The sequence below is a fragment of the Sebastes umbrosus genome, chromosome 5, assembly GCF_015220745.1.
Source record: "Sebastes umbrosus isolate fSebUmb1 chromosome 5, fSebUmb1.pri, whole genome shotgun sequence".
In the NCBI taxonomy this organism is placed as follows: domain Eukaryota; kingdom Metazoa; phylum Chordata; class Actinopteri; order Perciformes; family Sebastidae; genus Sebastes; species Sebastes umbrosus.
In genome coordinates this window covers 9444748-9459194 of record NC_051273.1, presented here as the reverse complement: position 1 = coordinate 9459194, position 14447 = coordinate 9444748, and the positions used below count along the sequence as shown (strand labels likewise).

Below are 14447 nucleotides of genomic sequence, written 5' to 3'. Positions count from 1 at the left end.
ATTCTGCTGTGTATATGTGGTCATTTGTTTGTGTGTGTGTTTATGCTTGCAAATATTTGTGTATGATGAATTATACTGTGTTTCTGCAGGGCGATGAAGGACCACTCGGCCCACCTGGCAGCGGTGGCCCTACTGTAAGAACTCCCAGATTCACATACTGTAAATACGCAAATACACAAAGAGACACGTGCACACAAACTGAGCCTTTTGCAGGTGGTTTCAATGAAACAATTCCCTTAGATGTTCTATCAGGAAGCAGCTGGGATGAGATGCGATAAATACATGATGAGCTTTGCTATCTTTTGATCATTACGTGTGTGTGTGTGTGTGTCTCTCTCTCTGACTGTCTTTGTAGGGGAGACCTGGAAGGAAAGGCTACATAGGCGAACCTGGCCCCGAGGGTTTAGAGGTGAGTCTAGTTCTGTAACAATATGTCATGCCACAATATGGAGGATGATGGGAGTTGAACTATTTATATATAAACATTGTTATACCTTGTTATTTTTGCATCAATTGCCATGACAAATTATTAGACGTTGAGAAATTGAGATGAATAAAAAGAATGGCTGTATTTGTTGTAAGACATTGCGCTGGGCCTATTTCCTCTTCTTGTTAGCTTCCTGCCATTCACATTGTTGAAGACCTGTGATGCCAAACAAATGAGAATCATCTGCTGTAGCTACTTTACCAGACCTAAATACCTCCATCTTTAGGACACTGACAGTCTAACTCTCAGTTTAAATTATTTAACTGTCAGTTTGTTCTCATTTTTTCACTTCAGCACACCACAGCATTCCAGACTTGATCCTCACCCTGTTTTATTGGCTGTAATTGGCTTTTGTACCCACCACAAATGCAGTGCCACGATCATGGTATCATGTGTTTCAAGATTTTACTATTTTGTCTAGTGCTTACTTCCTTCTGAGTGCCAGTGTCTTCATGTTTGTGACCCATTTATTTCAAGCCCTAGACTAACTGTGTTGTAAACATGCTCTTAATTACGAGAGAGAATTATTTCTTCCAGGGCTATCATGCATATCAGCAAACCACAATGAGAAGCAACACAAAATTATTCCCAGTCCCATTCAGTCTGTGTGTGTGTTCCTTTGTACACTTGTGATATCCTGTGCCAGTAGCAGGGCAGGATGGTGGCAGAGATATCTTTAATTACAGGAAGCTAACCAGCTCTGTTTGATGTTTTTTTGCTTGCAGGGAGAAAAAGGGGACATGGGAAATGTTGGAAAAATCGGAGCGCAAGTAAGTTGCTTTCGCAGTTGTAACGTACAGGACTGACATTAATTAACAGCCATCCTGCTGTCGATTAGTAGCTTCTCATTAAATCCCTCTTTAACAGTGTCGTTGTGGAGTCTGTGCTGTAGCTTTTTATTAGCTCTAGTTCCTGTCCTTAAGTGTTTAATAGTTTGCTTAAAGATTAATGTACACGTTGCATTAAGATGATGACGCAGTGCTTTCCACATTTAAGTGAATTAAATCCTCCGGTGTGGCAACTGTGGAGGAAGTTACAGGAGCATTTGCTCATGTCTTGCTGTTTTCCTGACCCACTTTTTAAAGTTGAGAGACATTTGGAGCCTCTCCCACCACCAAATAGTGTTCTCATCATGAAATTGGCAGAACACCACAGTAGAACAGAAGGAACACCAATCAGAGATCCTCCTCATTTGGGTTGCGCATTAATGTTTATGGCTCAAAGCCTGCCAACGTGTGTTTGATGGCTGGTGTTGCCTAAGAGTCATACTTAAGTTGTCAAAGTATAACAGCTTAAGTAGAAAACGTTGAGCAAAAAAGGCATTTGTCCGTCAAGTGGCTTTGCAAGTGTACCAAAACATCTGTGTTAGGATTGTTTCTAAATGTACCAATTAACTGCAAAATCACAGTTTGATGTGTCCCGCCTCTCTGTTTCATGCTTCAGTTAATTCTTTATACCCAACACAAATAGTCTAGAGGGTTGTTAAGACATGGCTTACCCTTTGTTAAAGCACACAACTGCTCTCCACATCCAAAGTATGTCTGCACTTCCCGGCGGCCCCTTAATGTTAATATTTGCATTCTGTGCATAGTGGAGGCAACCAAGCGGGCCATGTTGGACTGTGTTGCTGCAGTGCACATATGAGAGGGATTAAGCACTTACTGAGTAGAGGGGCCTTTGAAGCCAAGGAGGAGCAATGGGGCTATGCAGAGAAAAAAAAAAACCTTGAAAACATACGGAGGCTCTAATGAATGCCATTACATCACTTTCCAAATAGATTAGATGTGCAAGAACACTGAGAAAGACTGCCGTTGACTAGTGCAGGTTAGCCCAGGGTTGATGCAAGGAGGCCGTAGGCCGCCGCCTGTCTTCACCGAGCACCCTTGTATCACCATGAGGCCTCCCATAAACAGTTTCAAGGGAAATTTTACTGGAGCTTTTTACTGTGTTGTGTATTTTAGACAATTTAGATTGACTGCAGTGTCCCATTTTTAAGTCACCCTCCTGTCCACAGCTAATAAAACATCTAGCAATTACCAAAGGCAGCCACAGGTGTGCTTTGAAATATAGTTCACGTCAACCTCTGTGCTCTCACTTTCATGTCAGTGACTCAGTGTGGATTTACACGTGTGCACAAGAAAGAGGCACGTGTGAAAGAGAACCTTAATACTCTTAACTATAAGTGACCTCGGCTATATTTCTTCTCTAACTGTAGGTTAATGGTCGTGCTAGTATTTTTGTAACCCAAGCCGTGTCGGAGAAACCCAATCGCCTTCAAACAGTACTATAAAAGCTCCCACGTCTCGGCCCTGTCACATGGAAACCCCTTTAAAACTGTTTCCTTCTGTTAAATGATACAAGGTACCACATTGTCCCACTTCTTCTCCCAATTAAGGGATTTGAGGTCAATTTAGAGCTCCCGTTCCCATGCCTGCAGGCTGCATCCCCTCACAGACACTCTGCTACTAATCCGTCGCTCAACTGCTTTACTTGCATCCAACAGGATAATACCCTGTAGGTGATGATGCATGAGTAACACTTTGAGGCTGTCAGCCTTTCTAGCTGAGTTAGGGAGTAGCGAATGGAACAAATTCTCATTGTGTTTATCTTAGTGGTCTGTTTCTTGTCTTTCACTTTGTCACACTCACTTGATCCATCTGTTATGTTATTCTCAGTTTGTTTTTGTCCACTTTGACTCTTGCTTTCCCTCTCATTCTCTAGACACATAGAGGGATACAAAAAAGTAAATAACATATACTATACGTATGATTATGTGACACAAGTAAGAATAGCAGGCATGTAGAATCTCGTTAACTTTAACTACGTGAGTATATCATTCTGCGAGGAGGAAGCGCAGCAATAGAAATTGGCCCTCACAACCAGAGAGAGAGAGATGTAGTCTGACCGCGCTGGTTTTGTGGTTGGCCAGAAGTGAGACCATGGTGTGCAATTGGACAGTCATATGAATCATTATAGTAACACTGTAATTCATGTAGGTTTAAATGTTTTGGGAGCTTGCAATGTCCCGCTGGTTTAGTGCACATGCTGTGGTGCTGCGTACTTGCAGTGTTGTGGCTTTGGTCTGGCTTGTGTCAGTGCACGTTACTTGGTTAATTGGCCACTCTTCATATATAGGTTTGCACTAAGTTTTGTTTTACTTTTTTAGCAGAAATCAACACAATGAGAGGGTTTCAAAAAGTACAGTTGCCCTTTTCTGGCTGAATGTCTGCCTAGCCACTCATAAGCCTTACTCCTGGTCTGGAGCTCCAGATTGTCCATAGAGAGGCTGGCACCGGTCCAGACCACAGGCCCTGTCCCAGACGACTGATCTGGAAGTGGTTAAGCTTCTCCCATAACTCTCATATTTACATTAGCTGGTGTTTTCCCCCATGAGGACTCCTTTACTAAGCAGTTTGTGTCTTCTTGGGGTCATCTATATTGCGTTACTTTATGCTGTGATACTGCTCATAGTAATTTCCAACCACTGATATTGTGCCCAAGAAATATTTTAATCTTGCTTCATGCCAGACAACATAGTTTAGCTCCACTATTCAAAAAAGCTTCAGAAAATATCAAGGTTGCAACCTTTTTGTAGCTATCTTTGTTGAATAACCCTTTAGTAAAACCGATTTTTAATCAATAATAGTGTGCCATGGTTACTGGCAAAAAATGATGTATCATCTGCTTTTGCTTTGTTGGTCTGTCTTGCTGTTTACTGAAGCAGGAATTGACTTGTTTACACCTTGTAAGACCCCTAAATACAGAAAGATTTCTTTAAAAAAAAAGGATATGTTCTTGGTATGACAATACAATTGTAAAGCTTTTGTTTACAAGTAAAAGTATATCGGGAATAAATCAAAATTAGAAGTGCCTTCAGAGGCCAACCTGCAGGTTTCTCCTAAAGTCAGCAGTCCCTTGTTTTCGCTTACGTAAGCATTGCATTGTAATCTATGGCCTCTTGAATTCCAGGTGTCCTAACAAGTTGGAAAATAACTCCTAGATGAATGAAAATCAGGCCGCACGCTAACATACTTTCTCCTGATGTTTGTGTTGATCTCCTCTCCTCTCCTCTCCTCTCCAGGGTCCACTAGGCATGATCGGGATAGCTGGAGTGGTGGGAATTCCTGGTGAAAAGGTAAGGAGTGTGTTTCTCTATCATTAGGCTGTCAGTCAGCATTGGCTGGTTGCTTGTCAGTGGCAGACGCCTGCAATTTGGGCTGTGTTAATCAGCCATGGCGGGAGGCCCTGGAGGGCCCAGAACACACATGCTTAGATGAATACTCAACACTCTCACATCCACATTCATAACAATATAGTCAAATCCATGTCACCATTACTAATTCTAGGGATGTCCCGAATACCATTTTTGGGCTTTGAAGCTTCGGTGAGAAATATTCGAAGGTATTCGAAGCTTCGCGGAGCAGCGCATCAGGCTGACATGTTCTTCTGTCTGTCTCCATCTCCCCTGTTTCAGTGCCCGGTACGGTGCTGCTGCCGCACTACTGTCCACACATGCACCTCTACGCACAACAAACAGCGATATCCGTCTGAGAACAACTAATAGCAATTCATTTTTAATATGAATAATAATAATAATGTTGTGGGATTATTCTTTATTTCATGGCCTATTTTGGGATTTATACATTATTATTACATACTGTATACAGTATTTATATATTACTGTTTAAATAAACAAAAACATTTAAAAACAAAGCATTCGAATACTGATTTGGAGATCGAATACCATGGCAACGGTCAAAGCTCCGAAGCTTGGAAGCATTTGGGTCAGCCCTATTTAATTCATGAGAAAATTTCACTTTAGACAAATTGAACTGTCACCATATGTCAGAAACCTAAAAGTTGATTTGTTCCTGATTAATGTCATTAGACACGTGCTGTGCTGACATATACAGTATATACCACTGCATATGCAGTCATAAAACATGTGAAAGGGATAGCACCACACAGGTGTAAGTCATGTAAAAAATATTCATGATGCAATCTGGAAAGGCCCTGAGGCGTTCCTCATGTTCGGATCCCATTACCTCTCAGCTTAAAATATAATATTTCAAGCGGATCTGCAGCCTTCCTGCTCAAGTGAAATGATTTTACCAGCAGTCTGGGTGTTGATTATTGACATTAGTACCAAAAAACCCACCCCTGTTTTCTCCATTGTTCCCTCTCTCTATCTCAACCTGTTGCCCTTTCCTTCCTATCAAGAAGCCCCTTGTGTGTCAGAACATGTTCTTGTGATAGGAAGCTTGTACTCCACCCCCTGTTATGCAAAATCCTCCTCCTGGTTCAGTCAGCACCAGCCATACCCTGACAGCCTACAAATTCCTTCCACATTATATATATATACAGTACTTAATTCAATGTCATCCTTTGGTTTAGACTTTTCTTTCCAACACAGAGCTATTATTTCTAATCTGCTCACCGTTTGATAGAAGTGCAACAAGAACTGGAAGTGTACTTGTACAGTCATGAATTTTACACAGTTCAAGGAGGATCAAAGCATCGCTGACACGAGTGTTGGAGGTTGTTAGAGTGGAGACATAGGCAGCTTTACTGCTCACCCGGAGTTACCTTTGCTTTTAACACACCGTGCCACCAACTGGGTTTCAAAGTACCTGCTCGTTTTATACTCCACTCAACCAGCTGTCAATCTAACCTTTTGTTTTTGAGAAGCTGCTCTCCAGTTCTATGGCTCTTTATTAGGAAAAGTGTATGTGAAGCTGTGCTGGGGTTTACTGTTTTGAGCTTTCAGGTCATAGTTTAATGATCAGCTCTCTTTCTGTCTTACTGTTTTTCCCCCCAGGGCGACCGAGGACCAGCAGGTCCAACGGGTCCAGTCGGGGAGAAGGGGCCGAGGGTAAGTGCAGACGCTCAGGATATACTGTAGAGCTCTGCTTTTTGTCTGAGAGTTGGTAAACCCGAGAGCCATAGTGTATATATTGAAACAGGATTTTCCAAGAAATCAGCAAAGCTGCAACAGCCTACTAGAGCTCGAATACATTGTTCAGTAAACTAATGTCGGAGGATGATGAATATAAAACTGAACCACTGAGTAATTTTGGCTGTAAGCTTTGGCAGACGTTTCTTAGCTACAAGGTTTACTTCATGGAAATGAAAGCAGACTCAGTCGGCCTAAAAGGTTCCAGACTCCTCGATGTTGTAACTTTTGTACACACAAATCTTTGCAAAATTCAGCTGTGTCAAATTGGTTTTCCCACAGTGATGCTGAAGATTGGGATGAAAAAAACAAAGACTGTCTTGGATCACTCAATCTGGTCTGGTTGACCAAATCAATTGACTAGACTTTGTAGACACTGTATTTGGATCTGTTGAAAGATCTTTTGGTGTTCTCTGTCTGTGATGTCTTTGCAGTCCTAAAATTCTTAAGGCAGGGTCACACATGTGCGAATGCAAGCGAGTGACTATCGCCTGCCGTTGAACTCCATGGGAATGCAAATTTATGCAAATTTGCTTCGTAACCGGAAGTGAATGTTTTTTCACCCCTTCGCTCGCATAGAATGGAAGTGGCGAATGTTGATTTTGCACGTGTGTGACCGTGCCTTTAGTCAGTCCTCTGTTGCTAGGATGAGACCTGTGATAGATCTAACTATTGTAACTGAAGCACTGGTGTTTGGTGTATCAGTCTGAATTAGATGGTCAGTATCACTCACTCCCAGTTTGTACCTCATTGTGACAGTAAAGGGCTCCAGTGGCACACAGTTTTGCCTCATCTTTGACAGAATTTGCAGACATTTGCTAATGTTGTAATTTGGACCGGGAGAATTTTAATGGCAAGTAGAACAGGAAAAGCATATTTGTCCAATCCTAAAGCTGTTTCAAATGCCAGGGTGAGTAAGTTTGTGTCTTATTGAAGATTGTTAGAAACTTCACCAACTCTTCAACACTGAAAAAGGCAACAAATACAAACCGATCCCTACACACACACCTACGTCAAGCCCAGTAAAGACTGAGAAAATATCTTGCTGGACGAGTGTAATCCTCACTGACATTGCTACGGATATATTTGCACAAAAAAAGTGACTCATTGTGTTGTTTTGTCTTCCTTAAATCCACACAACATGTTGAATTTGGGTTTGATAAACGGGTGTATATTTGCAGGTTAATAGCAGGGTAATTCTACCTCATTAGCCCACATACTACTGTGGAAAATGTGTTTGCATGAAAACTATTTTGACAGTATTGATTCCCCATTGAAAAAAAAAGGACACGCTGCTGTCCAGAGCAGCAGTGTTTCCTCTTCCTCCTGTACTGCTGCATGTGAAAGGCTAGGCTGCCTCTCTCACTGTCCCGGGGCCTTGGATTAACTCCATGTCTGTGGCTTTGGGCCCCAATCCTGACCTAGCTGGCTAGCATTCTGACTGATTGGCTGGCTGGAAGAGAGGATGACTAATTTGGTGGCTGGCTGGCTGAATAGTTAGATGATTAAATCACTGCTAGTGTGTGTGCATGTTTGACCGAGATAGAGAGAGAGGGTGCTTTGTGACTTATGTAAGGAGTTATGGTGATTTGTGTGAACCAGTTTGTGCTATAAAGAAGCCTCATTATCAAGGAGTGGCAGTTTGAGTTGTATCACCGCAGATTACAATGATCATCTCATGAAGTTCTGTTTCTGTTTAAAGGCAGGGATTAGCGTTTCCTCGGCAATCTCAGCCACTTTTCTTTGATATTGTGGTGATATTCCTTAATCGATTCTTACTGAGAGAGAATGGGTAGTGGGTAGTTCTGTGATGAGAACCACAACACCCAGCTGTCTCTTTTGTTCTAGCGGATCTGGAGCATAAGCTAAGACAACGTAATATGAAACACAGTTCTAAAGAACAGTCCCAATCCTTTCCAGTTACAGATGTCAGCACATTTTACCGCACAGTCTTGCACTGCTCCAGTCATTGTTAAAGGCACTTCCTGTTCCAGTTCCTGAAGCACAAATGTGTATAGTTTTGAATAATGTGTGTAATGGTAACCACTTTTACTACCTATGGCAGATGCCATTAAACAGTGACATGGTTTCTTGTCTACCTGTCTGTGATGTTTGTTATTTCTGTTTTGGTGTAAGGGCTATCCAGGGCTGCCAGGAAGTCCAGGGGACATCGGCATGCAAGGTGCACTTGTAAGTGTCATACCCTCATATGTAATACCAAATAGTGATTGTTTGCATGTAAATCCATATTTACTGTATGTGTTTAAAAGATACACTTATTTTCTCTTTGCACACCTCCAGAGACGCACATTGGTTTTTCATTAACTTCCTTTGCTGAGATTTATGTTTTCTTTTGCTCCCTCTGCATTTTGGATCGAGTCATACACACATTAGCACTTAATAGACTGAGAAGCTTGGATGCACTGACTCTCATCTTCTCCACTCAGTGTCTTGGCTGGATATTATAAACGCCTAAATTACAAGATTAACTTGGAACTGAATCGGAGGAACGTACTTTCGGTTTTTGTAAACACATAAAATTTAAGGAGCCGATTTGATGTATCAGTTTTCATGTTTCCCACAATTTAGTCTAGACCTGTGTTAACAGTATGTCTTAACCGGCAGATTGTTCAGTAGTTCTGCTGAAGCCTTAGTAGTGCATCCATTAGGGCTAGTGTTGATGTGGGCAAAAAGATACATTGAGAGGTTAGTTAATGTAAATATTCTCACTGTTTGTCTAACCGCACTGTGCCAAAGAAACACTATGAAAACCTACTATGATTTCCCAATCTTTATTCTCTCTTTGTCCGTCCTGTTTTTGTCACAGGGTCCACAGGGGCTGAGGGGTGGTACAGGCATCGCTGGGCCGAAGGGCAGGGGGGTAAGAGCAGTCTTTACCTTTGTAGCATTAGTCGCACTAATCCTTTGTATGTTGTGTTTGTGAGCCTACTTCAACTGAACAACCCACTTCACTTACCAGACCCCTTGTTTGTCTGTTTCGCATCACAGCTCCATTCCCATAAACCAAAGGTTAAAACAATTAAAAGACGTGTTTGTCCTTGCACTTGGCCCGAGCTCATTTTTTTTTAAGGTGCATTTACAACAGTTTCATAAGCCCAATGAATCTCATGGCAATGTCTAATGGATATGGTTTGGTAATACTGGTGAGACATCGTGTGGCTGAGAGGAGAATGACACCTTCAGGTGAGGAGGCAAAGATAGATTTATGTTTTTAATTATGCTCAGGCTTCTTCAAAGCTTTACAGAATTTCAACTGAAATCTAGCAGCAGCTGAAGTCCATCAGATCAGAGCAAACAAAGGAGATTTCATCTGGACACATTCATCTTAAATTAGTTGCAACTCACAGAGACTAGATCACAGTTTGTGTGTTTTTGCTTTAGGAAGCAAAATTACATAGTTTTTATTCAAGAGCAGCTCAAATGATGGGACAAAATGGGTCTTGGGCCAACTCGGTCGGTCTGCAAATCACAATAATCCTATTATGTTCATGTAAGCCTAAATCCATTGATTGAGTTTGTGCACATTAACAGTTTGGACCTCCATGGTATAGAATTATTAGATCTTATTGTGTAAAAATGTAAAACAAACAAAACATTTCTGCTTTATTTTCTGATATGTAAATACACAATTCAAATTTGTATTTGCCATTGACAGTCATTGAATAATACAATATAATGTTAATCTCTGTAACAGTATTGTATTTTACCCAGATATATACTGTAGTTCATGAACAGTGGCCAAAATACATGGTCAAGAAGCAATGTAGCCTATGTACATTTATGAATATTTATTTTCAGTGCATTAATATTTAGATGTTATCTCAGATGTTACCTTTAACTGTTATCGTCTTGATTATGCTGACTGCATGTCAGCCAGGTATTATCCATGATAGTCAAAGATGTTGTACTGTTTTGGAAGGAGTCAGTACGATGTGATAGTATGGAGCTCTAATGTTGGCACTGTCAAGCAGCAGCACATCCTGGAAGGTCCTCTTTTTAACTTTTAATTCTTAGTTTTGCATTTGATTTACATGATATATTTTTCCTAAACTGATAGTTTCCAGTGCCAGACTGCCTAACAGAGCCACATGACTAAAGCTTTCAAGTTAAATGTGAGTCAATTTCAGCGAGTGCAAGAAAATGGGCAGGAAACGCTAACAAGCCTATTGAGTGATACACCTACTGAAACAACACCTCTCACACTTCATCACTCATCCATAATTCCCTTTCATTTTGCCAAGCAAAACATATGGCATGACTTAACAGGCCAGACTTGTGTTGTTTACTGTAATCCATACATGTGTCAGTCTGTGGCTGCATTTCCTGTCTTGCTGAGGTAAGATTTAGTTAGCCTCAATTCTCATTCTCCCTCCTCCTCATCTGTGGTTAGTTTCCATTGTCATCGTCATGGACCAGTTAAAAATTGCGAAAGCTGATCATTTGAACCAGAGTCACATTTTCCCGCCGCTAGCTTTTATTTTTGGAAAATATACAAATCCTTTCTCAACTCTGAGGTTTGTCGATAAGAGATTTAACCTCAGAATGCAACATAAAAGGAAGCAAAATGAACCTGCTGCAGATCTTATCACTCATTCTTATCATTTCCCCCTCTGAGCTACAAAAGAACAAGTCATATCCTGGAGCTGAATTATCTGGTGTGCACCTGCCCTAGTTGGCACGTAGTTCTAAAGCTTTATGTCATCGTGGGAAAACAGTTAGTGCCTCCTCTGAATTATGAGTTGCTCCCCTCATATCTAATGTATCTATCTCTGATTCCTCTTCCCCGTTTTAATGATCACTCACAGTGAAATGCACCTCACCTGCTCCAGAACTGTTGTGTAATAATGTGTGTTATTATTACTTGTAGATAAGCCGTTGTTTGAATTGGCTGCCTTTCTGCAGTTAGAAGTTTTGACACACACACATTTTTTATTGTTAAAACTTGCCTGCTTACTGGTCAGACTAACTGGACAATACATGTTAATGACGGTATTGATTTTTTTTTTTATTAATACATTTCTCGACTACTTACAGTTAACTAATTGAAAGGAATCAGTGAAACACTGGCAAGGATGGACCACAAGTTGCAGTAGCAATGGTCACTTGGCAGAAATGGTTGCCGCAATGGCCTTTAAATTAAGATTGGAGAGAGATATTAACTGTAGGAAGGAACAAAGGGAGAGAAAGATAAAGCCGGGTTTGTCAGCCTGGAAGCTTAAAGGGAGCAGAGCGATCTGAGAGGGATGGGGGTCTGACTGTAAGCCGGAGGCTCTGACAAAAAAGGGAAGTGATAGAGGTAGAGATAAAAAAAAGAGGTGAGACGAGATGGAAACGACAGATAGGCTGAAAGTGGAAAACTCCTGACAGAGCGGACAGGAGAGAAAAGGGGGATGGTCTCTGGTTGTATTTACAGATCTCTATCTGTCACCCTACCTGTGTGGCGGTGCTACAATGCCGGGAAACCCCTGGAATGTTTGTGGGAGTGGTGGGCTGCGGCATCAGGGCGGAAAACCCCCCAAGTAGCTAAAGAATACAGACTAATTACTTTGTTGTTGGTCTTATTTCAGAGCTAACTGTATAATATGTCAACTTATGTATGATGCTTTGATGGTAAATGTTTTCCTGTGCTGCTCATTCTTTGTTGAGTGATGAAAGGTGTGTCTCATGTTGCTGTCGCATAGGGGCCCCGGGGTCCAGATGGCCCACTGGGAGAAGCAGGCCCTGAGGGCACCAAGGTAAGCATGCACACCACCCGGTGGGAAACATCACTACGACATTGCATGTGAAGATGAGATAAATGTCATTTCATCCTCATTTGCCTTTCAAAAATGTACTTTTTCTTTTCAGGGTGAAAGGGGTGACATAGGACAAAAAGGAGAGCCAGGATTCATAGTAAGTTTTCTTTAAATGAATATGTCTTTATGCCTTTGTCTTTTCTCCTCTGTATCAGGTTATACCCAAATGCAGTTATTATGTACCGCCGGCAGCTTGTAGAGAGGAAACCTGAGCTAAATCTGCTGAGGAGTAGCAGGATGAACATCAAAACTGTATTTAACTGATCTAGCGGTATGTAATGCAACCCAGCTTCAGATTTGGCTGTGATGCCGTGTTTTAAATAAAGAGATTTGAAGTGAAATCTCCAATTTTCTAAAAGTGTACAAGTATATCAGCACAGCCATTCTATGTGTGGACATGCCATGTGCATGCATATACTGTATATGTATGCTTGTGTGTGTATGTGTGTTTTTAGGTGCTGTTCATTTAGGTTGAGTGTAGTTGATAGAAGAGGATATTAGTAATTGACACACACCGTCACTGATGTAGAAGTGATACTAATAATATTTTCATATGTGTCAAAAATTGTTGTCACATTAATGTTTATATTTCACAATGGATTATCGAAGGATTGATTTGGCCACATTTTCTGTCTGTCGCAGACAATGCTGCTAAATCGTCCCAATAAAACAACAAAAAACTAACCCAGCATTTTTATCATTGCTCTTTAAACAAAACGTTATGTTACAACTGTTTACTTTTGGGCCAAATTTATGAGCTGGTGACAGTTCCAGTTACATCAAAATCTGTAAAACTGTTATGGATCTGCACTCTTAACAAAGCAATTAACTGTTTTCATAAAACAAGTTAATGTCGGAGCCATAACATCTTTATGTTTTTGTCGTGCTGAATCATTCAAATGTGAAGAAAAATTCCCCAAAAAATAAAATGTAACCACAAAGAACAAGGATCCTGATATTGCTGTTCTTTCTTGATGACCTGAGGGGGAATGTGTAGAGACACATAAAATCGCATCATCATAAATCAGACATGGAAGATTAATACGCTGCCAATGTTTCTCTCAAAATAAATTATAAATCAGTTGGGTTGATTGAAACTGCATGTTAACCATTCAAATAATGATTTCTCTTGTGTAGGGCAAGGCTGGCAGTCCAGGAGCGAGAGGCCCTCCAGGGAAGAATGTAAGTAATGTTTAACTGAATGCTGACTGCTTAATGTCTCTTTCAGAGCTTTAATTATCCTCCTCGCTTTAGCAAGAATCATCATTATGGCTACAGCGGACAACACAGACTTGTAAAACATTTCCACATCCTCCTTTTCACCTGTAATATATATAATTATAACTTAAAGCGTGTGCACCTATAAAGTCACCCAAGAGGAAGTTGTCATAGTTAAAAGAAGACACTGAGCCGTGTTTCCAGGCTCATAATCCAAACATATGTGCATGTATTCCCCCTTATTCAGCTGGTGGGTGTGAGGTTTTCATTTAAAGTGCTGACATCAATTTGTAATGACTCACATTTCCTGCCTCTGTAATTAAGAACTAATGATTGATGATAATTGAATGAAGTGTGTGTGATTTTAACGCTGTTCACAATGCTTTAAGTTTAGATGAGCCATTCACTTGGAACAATTGTTTTATGGTTTTATTGAAAGAATTGTGACAGCATGGGGCGGGACATTGTACAGTTGAAGTCAGTGCTCTCTGGTGGACTAATAATGTAATGCCAAAACTGTTTCTAAATGATCACAAACATATTTGGCATTTATGCGCTGCAAAGTGTTGTTCCTTAACCGCTTACATGTGTGTTGATACCAATATATCTAGCCAATAATAGTCTATGATATCAGCCAGCTGATTTTATTAGTCAGGCTCCACTTTGGATGAGAGTTTAACAACCCCTGATGAATTTGTCTATTCAGCAGCTAAGAATACTATGTAGGGCACTCACACAAAGAAAACAACTAACACTGACTACAGCGTCTTGTTTTAATGCCACAGAATATACAGACTTTTGGCAGCTCTGAAGCACCAGTTTGCCGGTTTTAGTATAAAAAAAAAAAGATGAATGGTAGATTTACATGTTTTTTTACTGCGAAAGGATGAAATAACCGATGTTCCACAGATGGTAGAAACATGCAAACAAAAACAGATCAAAAACAGATTGAAAAGCAGATCCAACTAGGCTG

General features: G+C 40.8%; 1 protein-coding gene across 2 annotated transcripts in view; it reads left to right on the top strand.

Annotated features, from left to right (window-relative positions):
• LOC119488797 (collagen alpha-1(XXIV) chain) overlaps window positions 1–14447 on the top strand; it is a 96597-nt gene that overhangs the window by 53670 nt on the left and 28480 nt on the right. For both annotated transcript variants that reach the window (XM_037770705.1, XM_037770706.1), the window contains exons 22-31: window positions 90–134; window positions 356–409; window positions 1213–1257; window positions 4569–4622; window positions 6306–6359; window positions 8577–8630; window positions 9268–9321; window positions 12143–12196; window positions 12309–12353; window positions 13394–13438. In XM_037770705.1, coding sequence (XP_037626633.1) covers window positions 90–134; window positions 356–409; window positions 1213–1257; window positions 4569–4622; window positions 6306–6359; window positions 8577–8630; window positions 9268–9321; window positions 12143–12196; window positions 12309–12353; window positions 13394–13438 — 504 coding nt within the window. The remainder of the gene's footprint in view (window positions 1–89; window positions 135–355; window positions 410–1212; window positions 1258–4568; window positions 4623–6305; window positions 6360–8576; window positions 8631–9267; window positions 9322–12142; window positions 12197–12308; window positions 12354–13393; window positions 13439–14447) is intronic.